General features: G+C 41.3%; 1 protein-coding gene across 1 annotated transcript; it reads left to right on the top strand.

Moving 5' to 3' along the window:
• Positions 1-15,811: 15,811 nt before the first annotated feature.
• Positions 15,812-21,738, top strand: LOC116687954 (calcium-dependent secretion activator 1-like). The gene is made up of 5 exons (XM_032513697.1): positions 15,812-15,853; positions 16,527-16,607; positions 18,189-18,425; positions 21,084-21,204; positions 21,665-21,738. The coding sequence occupies exons 1-5, from the start codon at positions 15,812-15,814 to the stop codon at positions 21,736-21,738; spliced, it is 555 nt and encodes a 184-aa protein (XP_032369588.1).
• The last annotated feature ends 331 nt before the right edge of the window (positions 21,739-22,069 follow it).

Raw genomic sequence — 22,069 nt, 5'->3', positions numbered from 1 at the left:
CCAGTTGGCTAATTTTCAATTGTAGTCCTAGTTACTTAGCATGCATGTCTTTATGTCTTACTTAAGTAGTTCAAAAAAAAATGGCATTGACTAGACTGCCAAGAAAAATGACTGGATCACCTGTTCAAATGCCTAATCACAACCTAGGTTGATGTCTATGTCTAGTCAACACATTCTCACTCCCATCATGTCAAAAACCAACGTGTGGCCAGTTGCTTTTAGTGTTTGTTATTGTTAAATCTCGTTTAGCGTCATATTAAGAAGTCGGGACTTTTGGCGTGACTTTATGACGTTCTGTGTCAGGACGTACGTTTAACTGGCATGCAGAACAGGACATGAACCCCAGTCTGCTGGGTGAAAGTCCTGTGTTGTTTGACCCATCCGCCCCCCCCCCAATTTACGCTTCCTCACGCAGATCACCGGTCTGCGTTCCATACAGACGGTGAAGCATGATTTTTGCGATTTTGTTCATTTATCTACAATTTTCTAACAGAATTCCAATTTATCTGAGTGTCAGAAGATGCAATTGCATGTGATCCTCCTATTACCTGCAATTTGCCTACAGTTTTTTCCACTATATAAGCTCACGTTTTGTTCTCATTATGTCTGTGTAAATAATCTACCAGATTGCTGTTCATGAAAGGTAACTAAGGTGGTATGAGACACGTACTGTGGTCTATGATCCAGTACAAGCGCACAGCATTGCTGTGAAACCCTAAAGTGGCTGTGCATATTTACTCTGATGACACAAATGACGGAGGAAAGACCAAATAACCCCCAACTGTGCTTCATGAAAGAACTGCTGCTGTCCTGGTTAAAATTCAAACTCATTCCTGAAATACAAATTGTATGTACACATGTGAGCACACACACGCACACGCACACACACACACATACACACACACACACTCCCCAGTGCCCTTTATCCTCTTATATGTGGTCGCCATGGCAACTGTACACAGAGGCTTCCATTCATCCCCCTCCCCCTTCCCTTGCCATGCCAACTCTTGTCCCCTTATCTGAATTGAGGGCGAGTGATTGCTTTTCTTGTAATCACTATCAGGGTTTGGGCCTGTTAATCCATCCAGAGCAGATAGCAATTGGTTTAAATCAATGGAGAGAGGAGAGGATTAGGAAATAGGGAGGACTGTGGAAGGAAGAATGTCCAACATATCATTACTATAAGTATAAACCTCTTGAGATGTATCATCTCGTTTCGTTTTCAAGGGGGTACCAACATATAACACAATCATTACATAACAGATAAGTGAAAACACAAGAGCAAAAAACAACAACATAGGCATATGTTCATCAATACATTACAACCACCAAATGGCCAAGATGGCCACTAATTAATAACCTAAATAAGATGAAGAGTATGAGTGACTTTCTAACTATAGTCAACTATAAAAAATACTTAGGTATGGACAGTAGGTATAAGGATAGCCTGCATCTTTAATAACAAAGGCAGTCATCTTAAAGTGAGCAGACACTAGTAAGGAAACTGATCTTATTTCCACAGATTGGATGAGAAAGCAGTGAAGTTATTCATTTAATTTTGATGCTGATCTTGAAGATCCATCAGTATTCTTGGTTAAATCATGAATGTTTGGGCTGGTTATGTTACCGCTACATTAGGGCTGGGCGATACAGAGGAAATTAAGTATCAGAATATTCTTGACCAAATACCTCGATGTTGATATTGCGACAATATTGTATAGTTGACTATTGGCGCTTTAACAAAATGTTTTTTACACAATGAGATTTTTGATAAATAGTCTCCAGAAATGATTTAATGACTTATTGGGTAAAGGTAAATAATAGAACAGCTAGAACAGTCTGGTAAGTTCAGAAAATGACATTACTTTACTGTAATGCAGCCTGTAAAACAGGTAAAGACAACACTTACCATATTGCTATATTACAATATATCCAAAGTCTAAGACGATACCTAGTCTCATATCATGATATTGACACAACATCGATATATTGCCCAGCCCAAGAACAACCTAGACAAAGAACAACCTAGACAAGTCACTAATGAGCAACTATAGGCCAATATCAAACCTTCCGTTTTTAAGTAAAATCATTGAAAAAGTAGTCTTTCAACAACTCAACCATTTCTTGTCACTAAGCAACAGTTTTGATACCTTTCAGTCGGGTTTCCGACCACACCACAGCACTGAAACGGCTCTTGTCAAAGTCTTTAATGACATCCACCTTAACACAGATAGTGGCAAAATTTCAATCTTAGTATTACTTAATCTCAGTGCTGCATTTGACACGGTCGACCATGACATATTACTAGACCGATTGGAAAACTGGGTAGGACTTTCTGGCTTAGTACTAAACTGGTTTGAATCCTACCTAAAGAATAGGGATTACTTTGTGTCAATAGGTAATTATACATCTGAGCGTACAAATATGACATGCGGAGTTCCGCAAGGCTCCATTCTGGGGCCTCTTCTGTTTAACATCTACATGCTTCCACTGGCTCAGATTATGGAGAAAAACAAAATAAGTTACCATAGTTATGCGGATGACACACAAATTTACATAACCTTATCGCCAGGGGACTATAGTCAAATACAAAAACTGACTAACTGCATCAAACAAATTAACGACTGGATGTACCAGAACTTTCTGAAATTAAATGAAGGAAAAACTGAGGTAGTTGTTTTTGGAAAAAAAGAGGAACGATTAAAAGTCTGCGCTCAGCTTCAAACAACAATGTTAAAAACAACAGACAAAGCCAGAAATCTGGGTGTAGTCATGGACTCAGACCTGAACTTTAACAGCCACATTAAGACAATTACAAAGTCAGCCTACTATCACTTAAAGAACATATCAAGGGTTAAAGGACTTATGTGTCAACAGGACTTGGAAAAACTGGTCCATGCTTTCATCTTCAGTAGACTTGACTACTGTAACGGGGTCTTTACAGGTCTCCCTAAAAAATCAATCAGACAGCTGCAGCTGATTCAGAACGCTGCTGCTCGAGTCCTCACTAAGACCAAGAGACTGGATCACATCACTCCAGTTCTGAAGTCTTTACACTGGCTTCCTGTGTCTCAAAGAATTGATTTCAAAGTACTCTTGCTAGTTTATAAATCCTTAACGGTTTAGGTCCAAAATACATTTCTGATCTGCTACTACACTATGACCCCCCAGACCTCTCAGGTCATCTGGGACAGGTCTACTTTCTGTCCCCAGAGTCAGAACTAAACAGGGTGAAGCAGCTTTCAGTTTCTATGCTCCTCATATCTGGAATAAACTCCCAGAAACCTGTAGATCCGCTGCTACTCTCAGTTCTTTTAAATCAAGGCTGAAGACCTTTCTTTTGATGCTGCCTTTCTTTAAATTAATGCTCATTTCTTTCTTATGCTGCACTGTAACTTTTATTCTTGTGTTTTATGTGTCCTAATGTTTCTATTTTGTTTTTAACTGTCTATTCATGTGTCTTATTGATTTTTAATGCTTATGACTTTTAACTGTTTGTACTTGTGTTTTATCTGTTTTAATGATTTTGTGTAAAGCACTTTGAATTGCCCTGTTGCTGAAATGTGCTATACAAATAAAGCTGCCTTGCCTTGCCTTGCCTAGCCCTATGCTTGTCAACTGTTAACTGCAAAAACAACTAGCCCCTAACCTCAATTTATTATTGTTACCTCTAATAGACATTTCCACAGCAGATATTCACTTGTCAAGTGCTCTGGTATTGCTCATGATGTCTCGCTGCCATGGCTTAACAGCAGTCTATACCTCATATCATTAGTTACACCTGAGCTTTTGTGCCAGAACAAGTCGTTGGGTAAGGGTGAACTTCATCACTCAGTGAGAAAACAATAACAAGCAGCTGCTGTACAATAACCTGTTACTATCAGTTACCACTAAAGTCTATGTTGAGAACATTTCATTTCCAAGGTTGTTCAGGTGCAGCCTGAAATTCCACCACATGTCCCTCATTTCAGCTGTATGTTCATTACCTTCTTCTCTCTTTTTGTTGGCTTTTTGTTGTGGATTTCTGAGGACTATGGTTACCTGGTCCTCAGATCTCTGCAGGGTAAATCCAGACAGCTAGCTAGACTAACTGTCTAATCTGAGTTTTCTGTTGCACAACTAAAACAACCTTTGAACGTACCCATGTTCCACCAAAACAAGTTCTTTCCCGAGGCTGTTTTGCAGTGGCGCCGTTATTGAGTCCGGTCCTTAGCGCCGCCCAAGAGGATTGTAAATGGTTTAAAGAAATGCCAGTAAACCAGAGCACATTTTTCTCCCATCCCAGAATGCTGTAAGGGAGCCAGACCCTCCTTTGCAGCGCTGTGGAGGAAGGTCTGGCAATGCAAGACTACCAATAATTAAGCAGTATTATTCCTCTATTTACATGTGATGGTTGGCTCTAGAAGGAGTAGTAAGTGAGTTGACCAGCGGCTAAACACTGGCAAATTAGTAGCTGCAAGAGTCCTTTTTCGCAGTATGACTTTCGACATTTCACAGCAGGAAAACCACAGGTAATGAGTAACATTAATGATGACTGCAGCCCATAGAGGCCTAACATTTCCAATGCCATAATATTGAGCATGTTGACACATTGGCATGACTTACTTTGAAACTCAAAGGAAAGAAGCCACCATTAACGCAGTTTCTTCCACCTGTGCTTTACCTGCAATGTAAACTGAAAAAGTGTCATGAACAATCAGTATGTTTACCATCCATCCACCTATGTCCGCTTAACCGGTATCGGGTCCGGTATCCCAAAAGGATCAATAAAGAGAACTCCTTCAGTAACTGTCAGTGCTGTAGTCTGTAGTCATTGCTATGATACCATACAGCAAAACAGCGTTGGCTGAATAAGCATTGACAGCAAATACTCTGTCAAATATTCTTTTACTCCCCGCCGAGGCAGCAGCGGACACCGGGAGATGGCTGAACAGATTGTCCGTCTCCGGTGCAGTCAACGCTCTGTCTCAGCAAAGAAGTGGAAGGACCAAACAGCCCCCGCTAGCTAATGGTAATGTTAGTTAGCTATCAAAGTCCTAGTCACCAGTGTCCAAATCATGTCAAGAGTTCCAGAGAACAGCAACTCAGTCATACTCCATGTCCATGTCCATGTTCATGAGTCGAGTACTTCACACTTTAATTTGCTTTACGTTTCAAAGAAAATTACTTCTGTTGCAACTGTGCAGAGCTTTCTGCATGCTGAATGTTACAACATATAGAGACTGAAGGAGTCCAAGCCAATAGACAAAATGATGAAGGAGACATAAGGTATCAGTGATTGCTATTCAGATTAATACTTTGTGCCTTCATTCATTTTCATTTAAAGTAAAAAAACAAAAGACCAGGATACAAAAAAAACAGTCAATTAACAGCCTGTAGTCTGTGTTGAGCTGCAGGCGGGGGGTGAGTTATTACAAAAGATGAAGGTAAGACAGGAGACAGGCGGCATGGGAGAATAGGAGAGGATGCTTGTTATTCATTGGGTGAAAAGGCCAGGTGCAGAGGCTCTACAGAGGGCCTGGCAGGCAGCTCTCAGACCCAGGGCTGTCGGGGGCGACAAGGACACAGACTGATTGATGGTGCCAAAGAGAGGAGCATTATGCATACAGTGTAACAGCATACAGATTTAGTGTTGATGGACAATGTTGACCCGCAGTTTATTCTCTAGCTCAGAATCAGAAGTACTTTATGTAGTCTAACTGTGGATTTGGCAGCAGTCTTCCAACCTGACAAATTGGTGTCTGCCGGTGCAGCTATGATTTCCTTTTATTAAGAAACAGTTAAGTAGGAAAAATGGGCCTGTTTGTTATTATTGTAAACAAAACTTTGACACCAGTAGAACACATTTTGCCAGAATACAAATGTATAGTATTCAAACTAGGCGCACTGCTGTGAAGTGTGTGTGTGTGTGTGTGTGTGTGTGTGTGTGTGTGTGTGTGTGTGTGTGTGTGTGTGTGAGAGAAGTTATCAGTTTTAATGCATGTGCAAACTCTAAATTTATGAGCCTATGGTTTCCCTTTGGTTTGTTTGTCCGTCTGTCAGCAGGATAACTGACAGGCCACTTCCTAATCTACTACTTTTTATGATACTTGGTGGAAGAGCCTAAACAGTTGGGAGCAGATTCAAATCACTGGGCAGATACACAAATTATCTTTCACTTTTGCTGAAATTGCGAGAGAGCGCATGGCATTGGAGAAGGTCTGTGCAAGTGCCCCTCCAGCTGTGGCTGATGTACCCACGTGCTGCTGTGTGAAGTTGTTAATTCACACAGCAGTTTAAGATGTTAATTTAAGAGCATAAATTAACAAAGTTGAAACAAAATCTAATTAAATACACGTACCTGTGTCCAAAATAATGACTTTGCACTGTTTATTTGATAGCACAAAGTAAGTAATTTAAGGGTATACATTAGAATGACAGGATGTAGTATGTATAACTAAACATTGAGCATTAATTAATTAAACGTGTTCAAAATAATAGCTTGCGAACATTTTGCATTACAACTATTCATACCAGCAGCAATGCAAATTTAAAACATACTTAAATAAAAAAGTCTTAAGAATAAAAATAAAGTAAAAATACAACAGATAAAATGTTACCCCAAAGCTATCCTGAACAAGTAAGTCTTCACTTAATACAGGGACATTCTCAGCAAGCCTAATGCTGGTTGGCAGAGCATTCCAGAGTCTGGGTGCCATAGCAGCAAAGGTTCTATCCTCACATGTCTTGACAAATGTGTGGCGTGGATAGCAGCTTTTGGTTGATACACCTGAGAGAACGGGAGGTGAATTATATTGGCAAGATGAGCAGGAGCCTGACCATGTGGAGCCCTACAGGTTATGGTGAGAATTTTGAATTGGATCCTGTAAGTCACAAGAAGCCAGTGAAGGGAGCAGAGTAGAGGGGTGGCATGGGTGCGCCTGTTTGATCTAGTAAGTAGCCTAGCAGCAGCATTTTGAATGGATTGCAGGCAGTGATGGACAGAATTGTTGGCTGAGGAAAAGAGTGAATTGCAACAGTCAATACCAGAGGAAATGAAGGTATGGATGAGCATATCCAGTTCTGACTGAGAGACCACAGCCTTTAATTTACTAATGTTGTGTAAGTGGAAAAAAAACAAGATGTGGTCATTCATTTGATGTGAATTTCAAAAGATAGGAATTTGTCAAATGTCACCCCAAGGTTCCTTAGGGCCACCAGGGGGGACACACCAACTCGATAATTGGCTGTCGGACAGTCTGGCATGGTTGGTGACTCCAGTCTGTTTGATGTGCTCCGTGCTGTTTTCCGTCCGGAGTGGTCCGGAGGGGCCGTTTTCCTTGCTTAAGACTAAGCTGGACCACAGATGACAAAGGCCCGATGTTCTGCTTAATTAGATAGATAGTGCTGTCTGGTGCTATGATTAAAACCTCCTGTCTTATCTGGGTTCAGCTGCAAAAAGCTTTCAGCCATCCAGTTGTTTATGGTGTCTATGCAATCTAGGAGGCTTGTCAGTTTGGATGACTCATTTTGCCTGAAGGTAAAATCAAGCTGAATTTCATCTGTATAAAAGTGATAAGAGATGTTAAAATTGCAAATAATCTGACCCAGGTATAACATGTATAAAGTAAACAATATGGGGCCCAACACTGAACCCTGTGGAACACTACAAGACAGAGGCGATGATTCAGAGTGAAAACCCCAAATAGTAAATGTATGAAATGAATGTAAACCAGTCTAGGGCCCCTCTTGATATGCCCACCCATTCATGTAATCTCTTAGTCCTGATATGGTAGTCGACTGTATCGAAGGCAAAACTGAGGTCTAGAAGTACTGAACACTGAGCATAGACCTACGTCTGAGGCCATGTAAAAGTCATTATGGACTCTCACCAGCTTTGAAATAGGGCGATAGTTCTTTAAAAGTGTTGGGTCCAAATTAGGCTTCTTTATTATAGGTTGGATAATGGCATGTTTAAAGTAGGACGGGACACAGCCTGTGGCCAATGAAGAGTTGACAATAGCCTCTATACTAGGGCCAATTGCAGGAAGGGCTTTTGAGACGTTTCTGGCAGAGGGCGTCAGCAATGGCAGAGAGATTAAAAAAGATACTCTTGTGGTCAATAATCAACATAATGCATTGACATCAAAATCTAGTGTGAAAACAAGGTCTAATGTATGACCATCAGCACGTGTGGGCACATGAACATGCTGCTTCAGATTATGTGAATCAGTAATAACAATGAAATCTTTTGCGGCACAGTTATCGGCAACGTCAGTATGCAGGTTAAAATCGCCAACCATTAATAGCTTTTCAAATTTAATAACAGATGACATAAAGTCTGTGAACTTGGATAAACACTGCCCGGCAGGACCATCCTCCTTTTTTGGTCAAATCTCTGCTGTACATAAACGGTAACGACCATTTTTTTTAACCTGGACCCCATTCCCCCGTGCATTTCTGGCTAATAGATGTAGATGATGTGACCAAAAATCTTTGAATTTGGTCCAGTATTGAGCGAGATCACAATGACAGGCCGGTGAGAACAGAGCGGCAATTTGACATGATGGGGCAATTGTACAGCCTTGCTTTTTGTCCACTTAAAGTGATTATTTTTCACCACTGACAAGCTCAGATTGTTACAGCATCATCAATCTCAGGACATGACTTTTTGTCCATAGACAGCGCTGGATATTGGCAGTGCTCCCTTGGGGGCTGTGTCCCTATATGCCCAAAGAATATGTTGTCAGAGGTGGGACCTGTTGCTGCCTGATGTCAGTGGTCTGGATGTGTCCAGTGATATAGCTGGGACACAATGCTGTGTCACCATGTCAGAGGATGTCCCCCTCTAATCAACAGGGCTGTGAGACATAATACAAATACAAACCATCTTTGAGATGACACGAAACCATGGATGTACTCTATTGTAGCCTATTGACTGCACAAAACACTGCGCACAGCTGGAGTCTCTCTCTCTCTCTCTCCATCTCCCCCCTTGTCCATATACTTCATCCATGGCCTATACTCTGGGTGAAAAATACCGATCTTATCCACATGGTCAAAATCATTTAAATATTGAGCCATTACAATAAAAATCATTTAGATAACAGGAGCCTATAATTTCTCTAGACTAGCCTACTCCGAAACAACGGACCCTTAACCTTTTTTTTTTTTAAATCGATAATGTTATCAGACTCTTTTAGTAACAATCAGAGACTGTCAATAGCAACAACAAAAAAATCACTTTTATTGGACTTTTTGTCCAATAAAAGTGATTTTTGCAAGTCTGCACAGTTGCACTTTTTAGGTTATATTGCAGCTTGGTTCACATCGGCCCGTCATTGGAATCTCGCTTAATACTGGACCAATTTCAACGATTTTTGGTCAGTTTATTAGACACAAAATGCATAGGGAAATGGGGTCAGAGTTGGAAAAAATGGTATAATACTATAAAACTATAATCTAACAAACATTCCGCTGCAACACAGTGACTTTCTTATTTTACCAATGTCCAGGAGCCACTGAAAACACAGTAGAAAATAATAGCATGTAGCTAAAGCTAAATTGGTAAAAGCTAAATCGGTAAAATAACAAGTATACATGACGCCATTACGGGAAATACAAGGTCACTTCAGTTAAAGTTCACTTTTATGGAAATTAACCTGTAACAGCAGGAAAAAGTACACAGAGAGAAGTGAGACAGGAAGACGTGTTCTTTCTCCATTCAACTGGATTATGAACTCATGTGACGTACAGCACTCACAAAGTGTACTGGATGCTGTGGAAAGCTACTACTGCCACCTACTGAAGTAATGTTGAATAGCATGCCCTTATTTTTCTCATTACTTTTAAATGATCAACCTATAGGGCGCCTCCCTAGGGAGGTGTTCCAGGCACATCCAGCTGGGAGGAGGCCTCGGGAAGACCCAGGACTAGGTGGAGAGATTATATCTCCAACCTGGCCTGGGTACGCCTCGGGATCCCCCAGTCGGAACTGGTTGATGTGGCTCGGGAAGGGGAAGTTTGGGGTACCCTACTGGAGCTGCTGCCCCCACGACCCGATACCGGATAAGCGGATGAAGATGGATGGATGGATGGATGGAACCTAAAAATTAACTAATTTATAACTTATAACTAATAATCTTCAAAGCAAAACAATAAACTCTTTGTATCTTTATACCTTTGTATCACACGTGTCTTGTATCACACTTCACCATCTTTGGTCCTTTTCTTTTTAAACAGCTGCATACGTATATTTTTTGACTTTTTCTTTGGCAGCTAAATGCAGGAGACTCTATCAAGAGTGCTCTTCTTCTTGCTGTTGTGAGGTCGCCGTCTTGTATAGTCCACGTGTATGTATGCAGTCATCCTACTGTAGCATGTTTAGAAGAGCGTGTGTCTGCGTGCTATCCCCAGCTGTCCATATTTTATCAAAGTATGACTAAAGCTTACCTTCTTACCCTGAACGACCAGGACCAATGTGAACACAGCCAAGTGTGTTTGTTAGAATGCACAGTAAAATGGAGCTACCGCTACTGGGACCCGGAGTCATGCTGGCAGCAGATGAAAGTGAGACTCACAAGAAAGTAGACAGAAAAAAAAGACTTATTTGCATAACTTCTTTAAGAAAGCCTGCAGCTTAACACACGCACATACGCACGTGCGCATGTGCGTGTGCGTGCGTGCGTATGTGCGTGTGTGTTTGCCGTGCATGCCTGCAAGACAGCTGTAATTCAAAGGTGTTCTTCAGTTAGTGGTAGCAGCAGGGGTGGGTGTTCTGGCAAGATGTTAATGCAGCTAGTGGTTTATCAGTCCTGCTGTGTGTGTGTGGTGTGTGTGTGTGTGTGTGTGTGTGTGTGTGTGTGTGTGGTGTGTGTGTGTGTGTGTGTGTGAGAGAGATAGAGAGAGAACAATCCCATCAGCCTTCTTTACCTGCCTGTTCTCTTTTCTACTTACCGCTTCTGTCTGTCACTACAGCTGAAGTAAAGTAGATTCCTTAAAGAAAAGTCCAAATCGGGAAAAGTACACAACACAATTTTCAAGGCAATCAAGGCAGTCTGAGTGAGTCCAGTCCGGTCAGTCATAAAAAAAGTATACCCTTATTGCACATTAATAAATATGACTAGATCCAACTGTCCCCAAAATCTGAGATGAGCATGCACTCGCATGGGAGGCTACTAATGCTATTTTTCAACACGGCTCTGCATACTTGCATTGAGCTGAGCAATGAACAACTGCAGCCATTCAAGCCATGCTGATTCATTGCAAATTATATTCCATAGGATAAGCACGGCGAGGTCAAATAAGTTGATGTATTTCTCTCTGCAAAATTAATTACCAACCCACCGACCAAATAAAACAGGAAATATGTCCATATCTTGTTGTGTGCACCATTTCACATCGAACAATAGCACTGCTTTCAAAGCTCCCCTAAATCTGTGACCAATGCAGCGCATTTCCTATGACTTTTGGTACTGTATTTAGTTCATAGATGGAGGGCTTTTAATGTAAAGCAGCAGCAGAAGGAAATATGGCCTACAGATGAGACATTTCAAATGCATTTTTTCAGTTGTCTGTTGCATGTCTGAAATTACAGATATGCTTCTATTTTAATCAACAGGCTAACAGCTGTCTACGCAGGATGTGTACCGACTCACATTTCACTACTTTTCATTTCATTGCTGTAGTGAAGATAATGGGTAGACACCTAGGTGCTAGAATAGGAAATAAAGAGTTGAGAGGTGGTTCTCATTCTGTTTATTTCTTCCGCTTTCTTGTGTGTGTGGAAGGGAGATAAGGAGACGGTGTGTGTGTGAGAGCAAATAGACTGTGTATATATATATATATATATATATATATATATATATATATATATATATGTATATGTATATGTGGCCAAGGCTGCCGTATAAGAAGCCACCTGCTCATCAGATAAACACTCTCACACATTGATAACGCAGCATCAAAGAAATTCAGGGTTCAGTGTCTTGTCCAAGGACACTTTGACATGGAACTCCCAACAATAGTCAGAATATGGCTACATGTCTCTTAAACTCCAATACTGTAGCCAAAAAAAAAGGATTCAAATGCTTATGGGATTCTCAGACATTTTCTCCTATCTGTTAAGTTACCGCTAAAGTAGACAACACTTCCTGTTATCTATGATATGCTTTAAAGCCTCCAACTAACTAAACTGCTGGATCCGGAATAGATGCTATGTTCTGTTCAAGCTAGCAGGCCACTGCTAGCAACAGATAACAATGTTTACTACCACTTGCTTTTTAATTTTTTCAACCACAAAGTACTCAAAGGTCCAATGGCATGAAAAGTTCACCTTATGAGGTTCTCTCATAAACATTTATGCATTCCCCCAGCCTGCCTATGGCCCCCCCAGTGGCTAGAAATGGCAATAGGTGTAAACCGAGCCCTGGGTATCCTGCTCTGTCTTTGAGGAAATGAAAGCTCAGAAGGGCCGATCTGGAATCTTGCTCCTTATGAGGTCAAAAGGGGCAAGGTTGCCTCCCCTTTCTTTGCTTTGCCCACCCAGAGAATTTGGCCCACCCAGGAGAGAGAGACATCATGGCTTTCAAATGAGCAAAGTGGCAGTTGGTCAAGGCCACACCCCCAGCCTCCACCTTGCACCCCTCTTCTCTCATCCTCAAAAGCTACAGAATCGGAAACACCACATACTAAGGAAAGCTTATTGTGGGACCGGCTCTAGTGGAATAATTATTATTATTGAAAATAATCCCCCATTTCTTCTCCCAGCGCCAGCCCACTGTGATCTCAAATGGCCCAAAGCTGCCTATCCCTGTAGAATAGAAAGCAGGCTTAAAAAGGCGCAGATAGGCTGATGGCAGATCTGCCATCTCAGGCACTGACGGTTGTGCCCTCTATCGCCAACAGTCAGCGATGCTGTATTGGTAGCTTCGGACAGCCTCGCACCCTCGCAGGATCCAGAAGGAGCGATGAAACTCGTCAAACACCCGCACTTGGCCTGGGTGGCGGAGGTGCATATCCTTGTCTTGGATCAGAAGCGTAGTCCCTCGATGACCTGGTTCTAAGATGACTGGATGAAGAGTGGTCAGTTCTAGGCCTTCTGCTCGACGGAGTTGTCCTCCAACTCAAATGAGCTCTACTTTTCATTCAGCTCTGGAGACAACGTACATGCAAAGTTGACTATTGCTGCAGACTGGCTCATCAGCTTTCAGCAGACTGTACTCTTGTTGAAACTGTCCCTCTGAGCCCTCTGGAGTGTCAACTGTTCAGCCTGTTGGTAGTCTTCAGCTGTGGGCTTATCATTAGAATTCACCGTCCCATGCAGCACTGTCTCTTCCAGCAGCACCTTCCAAGAGTCGTATTGGCCCACGTCTGAAGTGAACTGGCTTGATGCAACTGCGGCAATCCCACAGAAGGTAGACTTGCGCAGCTCTGAGGTATCTTTTGCTTGGTCAACATCGGGGTCCCTTGGTCATGAGACTGGACTGTTCATGAGGAAGGTGGGTCCCTGGCTCCATCTATTTGTCTGAACAAGCTCTTGAATTGGCAGGATTCAGACTTCAGCCACGTCAGTACCGTTGTGGAATCAGACCAAAGCACTGTCTGATCAATGTGCATGGTATGGTCCCTCAGCACCTGTGAGAACTATGCACCAGTAAGAGCAGCACAGAGTTCTAATCGGGGCATAGAGTGAAATTGCTTGGGAGCAACTCTGGAACGGGCCATCAGGAATGACAGAAACACTTCACCATGTCTGTCAGTGATACGGAGGTATGCCACTGAGCCATAAGCCTCTTCTAAGTCTTAACAAAATACATGCACCTCTCACTGAAGACCAGGGATGTTCAGAAGTACAGCCGGGGCAGATTGACTTGAGGTAAGACTTCTAGAACTTCTTCCCAGGCTTTCCGCTGCTGCAGAAGCTCCTGCGATAGTAGTGGATTATCCCATCCCGTGTGTTTGTCCCAAAGGTGTTGGACAATTATCTTAGCCCTGGTGGTGTAGTGTAGGATGAACCACAAGGGGTTGTACTGACTCGCCAGCCCCTTGTAGATATTACACATCGTGGGAACACCGTATACTCCACATGACGATGCTTGTAGCCAAGGACATCAGTGTGGAAGAGCTGGCTTAGCCCTAGAGTAGAGTAGATTCTGGGGTGCCAAAGCATGGCTGACTGAAGGCATCGGCAACAGCTGCTTTTTTACACAGTTTTGGTGCCAGACACGACTCCTTGGTTGTCTAGAGCAGTTTGACAGATCATCCATGATGCATCTCCTCAAAAGTTTCACTGTTCATCCCACACTCTGCAACAAAAATGTGATTGTGTCTGCTACAAGTCACATCCTTCTGCTGGGATTTAAAAATGAACCAAAAGATTTCCTCCTGACTGTTACATCTGTGGAGACTGTAAAAGCATGTGGGAGTCACACAGAAGGAAGAACAAAATGAGCAAACAAAAATGAGCTTTTAATAAACACTGCTTCATAACAGCCAGGTTGTGGCAGCATCATCAAAGTGGATTCAAATTGTTTGTTGTTTTTGGCCAACCCGAACCCAAAGATATTCAGTTCACTGTCATTTATTATATACTGTAGAAAAGTAAAAACTTTTACATTTGCAAAGCTGGAACCACTTGATCTTTGGCTTTTAAAGAAAGATAAAAATGATGAATTAATAATCCAAATACCTACCAAATCATCTTATGTGTAGTGTCTACTGGAGGTGTAAATCTTTACTGGTCTCACGATTCAATTATGATTATCCTGTCAACGATCACAATGTAAATGTGCTATATTTATATAGCGCTTTTCTAGTCTTAACGACTACTCAAAGCACTTTTACATCTACAGGATACATTCAGCATTCACTCACATTCATACACTGTGGCCGAGGCTGCCGTACAAGGTGCCACCTGCTCATCAGATATACACTCACACACATTCACGTTCCATTGCGCAGCACCGGGGGCGACTCAGGGTTCAGTGTCTTGCCCAAGGACACTTTGACATGGGACTGTAGGGCCAGGGATCGAAACTCCAACCTTCCAATTGGCAGGCAACCTCTCTACCACTGAGCCACAGCCGCCACAATCAATTCAACATCATGATGAGTCAGCTCCTCAGTATTAATACATATTGCTGCACATGGTTTCCATCAACAAATGCAAGCAGTCAGATATTTAGAGCATGAACTCCTCTTTTAATCTGCTCTTAAAAAAAACAGCGACCTGATAATCAACACATAACATCAGCAGGCAACAACTGATTATGGTCTGTCACTGCATTGATGCGAAATCGTCCAGGTCCGCATCGGGATGCATCGACTAATCATTGCAAATCATTTTTAAGCCCATCAGCGTTTCTTCAGAAGCAGCAATATGCTCTTCTAAAAAAGAGCTAAAACCAGCGGGAACAATAGACTTACATCGAACGCACACACACAGGCACACAGACACACACACGTATCAGATTGATTCCTGCTCTCTGTTGTGTGTCACTGGCCTGGGGGAGCAACAAGCCTCTCAAGAGGAAAGGGAAGGTATTGACATCCGGTAACAATACTGTCCCCCAGAGGGCATTCTTCACTGAGATTCTGGGTACAAGTGGGTTTGCAGGACACAGCCTTTTGAGAGGAAAAGCATACATTAACCACATGCTACACAATGATTCTTATGTCACATTACCTGTGTAATAAACATAAAATGATTGATCAATGAACATGAACATTGAGCTGCTTAGCGGTAAATCTGTCCTGTGTGTATAAATTTTTTTTTTTTTAAAACAAGAAAAAAGAACAAACAGTTTAATGTCCAACATCTGGCAACCACAAAATGACCACTCAGGCCAAACAGGCCCCAGATGGTTCAGGTTGTGTAGTTTTATTTTTATTGTTTAGCCTGTGACGCTGATACAGATCGTCAATCAGTCATAGTGAAGACAGGAGTGTTTCATTGGTGTCAAAGAGTCAATGGCCTTGTTCGGACAACTAGCCCCAATCTGTGTCGTAATACAGTATATCCAGACTGTATCAAGAATGATTTTAGAATGTCTGGACACCAAAGAAAAAAATGTGAAATGTGATTTTTACAAACTGGAGCCAGACCATATTTGGAAGTGGTTTGAAATGTGATTTCAGTCGGATTTCTACAAATGACATTTTGCCTCACATGGTTGCATTGTGACACACAACCACAACATCAACAACATTTGAAGCATGAACGAAATTGGAACTCTTCTAACTGATTGATGCTATGAGTGTGACTGATTGTGATTAGCCTTGCTGGAATTTACAGACTCCCTGGAATATAAATTGTTCATGTATTTATTTGTAGTTGTAGAGTGTTTGTATGTGTTGTTTTAACTTAAAATACTCTCAAAAAATGAATTGAAACATTCAAAGCTCTGCACACTTCCTGGGTGCCTGATGCAGACACCTGGAAAAACTATTCATTCCTTTTGTTAATTTTCACGTTTAATTACTATAAATATATATTGTTGTGGTGCAGCTTTCTGACGTGCACTCTGTGTCTGTGTGTGTTTCCCCAGCTGGACAACCCAGACGAGCAGGCGGCCCAGATCAGAAGAGAGCTGGACGGGCGCCTGCAAATGGCAGACCAGATAGCTCGGGTAAGAGTACTGTATGGATGGAGCAACAAGTGGATGAATGAATGTATGGATGGATGGACTTAAATAACGGATTACTGAACATTGAATGTAAAAAGCACTTGACCTCGAAAGTCCCATGGCATGAAAATGTCACCTTATGAGGTTTATGAGGTATAAAAGAGACTTCAGATACAGTATTAGGGGACCACTAAGGTCTATATAAAAGAGACTTCAGATACAGTTTTAGGGGACCACTAAGGTCTATATAAAAGAGACTTCAGATACAGTATTAGGGGTCCACTAAGGTCTATATAAAAGAGACTTCAGATACAGTATTAGGGGACCACTAAGGTCTATATAAAAGAGACTTCAGATACAGTATGAGGGGACCACTAAGGTCTATATAAAAGAGACTTCAGATACAGTATTAGGGACCACTAAGGTCTATATAAAAGAGACTTCAGATACAGTATGAGGGGACCACTAAGGACTATATAAAAGAGACTTCAGATACAGTATTAGGGGACCACTAAGGCCTATATAAAAGAGACTTCAGATACAGTATTAGGGACCACTAAGGTCTATATAAAAGAGACTTAAGATAAAGTATTAGGGGACCACTAAGGTCTATATAAAAGAGACTTCAGATACAGTATTAGGGACCACTAAGGTCTATATAAAAGAGACTTCAGACACAGTATTAGGGGACCACTAAGGTCTATATAAAGAGACTTCAGATACAGTATTAGGGACCACTAAGGTCTATAAAAGAGACTTCAGACACAGTACTAGGGGACCACTAAGTACTATATAAAAGAGACTTCAGATACAGTATTAGGGGTCCACTAAGGTCTATATAAAAGAGACTTCAGATACAGTATTAGGGGTCTACTAAGGTCTATATAAAAGAGACTTCAGATACAGTATTAGGGGTCCACTAAGGTCTATATTAAAGCACCCAAAGACCACCATGTCATGGGACCTTTAATAAATATTCAGATTAAGTGCTTGAAGGTGTAGATCTAAAGTATTCAGATTTTGTCACATGATTAACTGGCCTATACTCTAAACCAGGGGTATTTAAAGTTGTTTAAGACCAAGGACCCCATAGCTGAAAGAAAGACAGAGCAGGGATCCCCTACTGCAAATTTTATGAAATTAAGTTGCATATTAAAATGGACCTATAGGGTTGCCCAACGCCTTTACTCACACCTTTTTATGGTGCATACAATACTAAGCTATTCAAATAATTATTGACCTTCATAGATTTAAATATGTTTTAATGTTAAACATACATATAGCACAGTGAATCCTATCTGTGGATGGTAACCTTAGTGACTACCTTACTGGCCAATCAAGTCATCAAAGCCAAGTTCACAAACAGGCTGATCTATCTTTGCTAACAATATGTTGGACTGAGGTTTATGCATTTTCCTAGACATATTAACTTATGAACCTTTGTTTAAAATGATTAAACAATAACCCCTCTGAGGGTCTTGGACCCCCTGTTGAAGATCTCTGCTCTAACCTCATGTCCAAGTTTGAACTTAGGTGTTTTTTTCATGCTGATAAATGCACTGTGTGCCTTCCTGTTGTGGTCAGCATGGTGGAAGGTTTCCCAGGTTCGCATCTAGAGAGATGGAGGCCATGTACATCGAGGAGCTGCGATCGTCCGTCAACCTGCTGATGGCCAACCTGGAGAGCATGCCCGTGGCCAAGGGAGGAGAGTTCAAGCTGCAGAAGCTTAAACGAGGCCACAATGCATCCATCATGGACATGGGCCAGGAGGACGAGAACACGCTGTCCAAGTCTGACGTGGTGCTGTCCTTCACCCTGGAGGTTGGTGGATAATTGATGCTGGATTACTCACTACACACCGACACACACAGATGCAAAGATCGAAATCAAATTATTATTTTTATAATTATTATTTGGGGGAAAGGGGGGTGGGGGGTGTACCTAAAATAGGCCTAACAACGTCCTTGGTTGTCAGACACTTAGATTAATAATATGAGCCTGTCAGCGGCAAAAACACTTTTAGTGGATGGAAACTGACGATGCACATTTGCCAAATAGGGTTACATTACAGCCCAGTTCATGGCTGCCTGTTACAGCGTTCTCACTCAATGGTAGACCAATTTCAAAGATTTTGTTCACATTAATGACTTAATAATAATACTAATTATAATAACGTTTTTTATTTATATAGCACCTTTCATGAAACCCAAGGACACTTTACAGAATTACTGTGGCTAAGCTAAGGGAGGTGTAGGCTGTGGTGAACAGGTGGTGTTTCAGGAGTTAAAAAAAATGTCCAGGGATATAGAATTTTGTATATCTGCAGGGAGGGTGTTCCGGAGGGTGGGGCTGCAACACAAAGGCTCTGTCTCCAAGGTACAGACTCTGGTGTGGGGAATGGGAGCAGGCCAGCGTCTCAGGACCACAGTTTTCAGGGGGAGGAGGTTGGAGAGGTACTGTGGTACTTAGACACAAATGAATGGGAAAATGGGGTCCAGGTTGAAAACCCTTTAGGCAACGCACTGGCTGTCAGGTTGGTCCAGGATAGGTGGACAGGTTTAGACATAAATGAGTAAAGTGGCCAATGATAATAAGTTCTCCTTCTGATTGTGAAGTCAGCCCATCTATTGCAATACAAATCCACCTCCGTGTTTTTCCCCATGAACTGTGGATGTGTGTATCCTGGAAGTCCAGACCCAAATGTAAAAGATTAAGGGTCTGGCATCGAGTAATGAAAGTTGCCCATATGCTTAGTTACCAGCTATGCTTAGCGGTATCTGTTCAGCCCGCCACTGGCCCACCTATATCAGACACACCATTGTGATTGGTGCAGCTTGGCTTCAAGGGCATAGTTAATGAGCAGCATTACTCGATGCCAGAGTAACTTGCTGAGCAAATTGAAATTGTGCTCTCGCGAGAACTCTGAATTTCCAGGTTAGATGGTGGGTCTAATGAGAGGCCATGTCTCCCTGGATTTCTACTGACTGACAGACCTTTCGAAGCTCACCCTGCTGTAACTGCTTTCCAGGCCATTTCTATGTTGAAAAGAACATGGAGTGTAGTATCTCCTTACCACGCACGTGAAACATTACCTAGACCCAAGAAACAGTAAAGCAGCAATAGGATTATTTTACTGCGTCCATGTTGATGATTTCTAGCATCTCAGAGAAAAGACGCCCTTTTCCTTCTCTATAAAAATACAATGTGGGTGAGGTGGGAAAAATGGATCCTCTCTTTAGCTGGGCAGAACCTGCCTACAATTTGTGTTTCTCCCATTGGGTAAAGTATATGTATGTGTGTGTGTGTATATATGTATATATATGGGTATATATGTACATACGTTTATATATGTGTATATATCTATGTCTGTGTGTGTGTCTGTGTGTGTGTGTATATGTGTGTACATATATATACATTGAATATTTGACGTCACCAAATATGTCCTAATTTGATAAAACAATTATAAGGTTGCTTAAAAGTGCAATGGATTTCTACTGAAAATGTTCCAGCCAATCCATTTGTAGTTTTAACCCTTTCTGCTTTGTTGTCATTCTGGGTCAAAATGGAAACCTTTTCTTCTTCCAATGTTTGGTCGTCTATTGCTACTTTTGTGGCTTTTTAGACGTTTTGAAGCTTTTTTCCCCCAAGTGTATTGTCACTTTTTTCTTTCTCAATTTGTTTTTGCGTTTTTTGGGGGGGTTTTTTTGTTTTTAAATCAAGTTTTTGAAGCTTTTTCTGACTTTTTTTGTCACTTTTTCCCAAATTTGTCACTCTTTTGTCACATTTTTTAAGGGAGTTTTTCTTGTTTTTTTCATGTTTTTGAAGCATTTCTGTCACTTTTTTCAACCTAGCATTTTATTTTCAAATGCTATAAATTCTATTAAGATTCCCAAATTAATTGAAAGTATTAAACCAATCATTTATTTTACACTAAAGAACATTGTATGGAACCATCCACGTTATAGTTTTGGACAAATCTTTGAAAGAAAAACAAATTTTTGATATAGAAACTTTTTGAAAATTGGTCAAATTTGACCCGAGGACAACAGAAGGGTTGAAATAATACCTTTGCAGGCATTTCCATTTCTTATTATGTTCATAAAGTTACTGGTGACATCTGCTCGAGTATGAAATAAAAATGATTTAATTGAGGCTCATAAATGCCACACGCTAACTAGAGGAAACAGTTATCTCTGCACACCCACTTTCAAATGTAACCAAAGTTACTGCAGTCGTCTGACAGCTTAAAGATACAGACATAGTTTGTTACTGACACCAACTGCATCGGTTGTTTGATCAGCTGTCTTGACATGCAAAATGGAAGAGAGACACCATTGGATTTGTCTTCTTTTTTCCCCAAGTGTAAGTTCATACTTGTTTTTTAGACTTCTTTTATGTAAACTTCCCACTTTTACATTTTTTTATGTATGTATAAAATGTGTAAGTATATAGTATATATTAAGAGTGTGTGTGTTGCAGGTGGTAATCATGGAAGTCCAGGGTCTGAAGTCATTGGCTCCAAACAGGATTGTTTACTGCACCATGGAGGTGGAAGGAGGACATAAACTGCAGACGGACCAGGCCGAGGCCTCGAACCCACGTATGTTGACACACACACACACACACACACACACACAACACACACACACACACACACACACACACACAACACACCACACACACACCACACACACACACACACACACACTTCCCCCCCTCCCCCCCCATGAAGTGAAATAATCCTTCTGGAGCTTTCCAGTTCTACACATTGTGTTGAAAATGACTTTATTTAATGATACCACACACTGCCATCTGCTGGTCAAATACTTGAATGCAAACTGAAGACAAGTGTGTACATGATCAAATGTGATTGCTTTATGTAGTGTACTGTGCATGTAGTACAGGTGGGAAAGTCCTTTTTAGTCACAGCCTCCTGTCCTATCATACATGTCCATATCCTATCTCATTCAAATCAAAATGTAAATGAGGTTGGTGCTGATGGTGAATACTCCAACACTCACACTTCTCCTGATGCTCATGCACTCCTTGCTGCTTTGTAGTTGAACTCCCTTCACCTGCCCACCACCCCCCAGCCCCCCGTGGTGGTGACAGGAGATTTCAAGTCTTTGGGTGACACAGTAGACAGACTTTGCTTGTATATATGGTACATATATGGATCAAAATGTTAAATATTTTTAGAAAGTTTTTCTCAACTGTCTTTAGACTAACATTTAATTTAACATACATTGGGTTGTGGGCATTAGCATTCTTTAATTTGGGAAAACACCTCATATGAAAGAGTACAATTAGATGAAATGTACTTATATTTTACATTAGGAACATTTCCAGGGCTTTTAAACAGCTTTTGACAGCTTAATCTACAACTGAATCTTCAAGTAGCACTGTTGAGGGAAATATTCAGACATTACTGTACAGTAAGAGTACAGATATAGAAGAGGACATCT

This window comes from Etheostoma spectabile, chromosome 4 (genome assembly GCF_008692095.1).
Source record: "Etheostoma spectabile isolate EspeVRDwgs_2016 chromosome 4, UIUC_Espe_1.0, whole genome shotgun sequence".
Taxonomy (NCBI): domain Eukaryota; kingdom Metazoa; phylum Chordata; class Actinopteri; order Perciformes; family Percidae; genus Etheostoma; species Etheostoma spectabile.
This window is presented reverse-complemented; position numbering and strand designations above follow the sequence as displayed.

What these genes read in the sequence shown, in the direction of transcription:
- LOC116687954 (XM_032513697.1), top strand. Translation starts at nt 15,812, where the DNA reads ATGACCACTCAGGCCAAACAGGCCCCAGATGGTTCAGGTTGT. An exon ending in CCCCAGATGGTTCAGGTTGT is followed by an intron (nt 15,854 to 16,526) that starts GTAGTTTTATTT and finishes GTGTTTCCCCAG; the next exon opens with CTGGACAACCCAGACGAGCA. An exon ending in TGCTGTCCTTCACCCTGGAG is followed by an intron (nt 18,426 to 21,083) that starts GTTGGTGGATAA and finishes TGTGTGTTGCAG; the next exon opens with GTGGTAATCATGGAAGTCCA.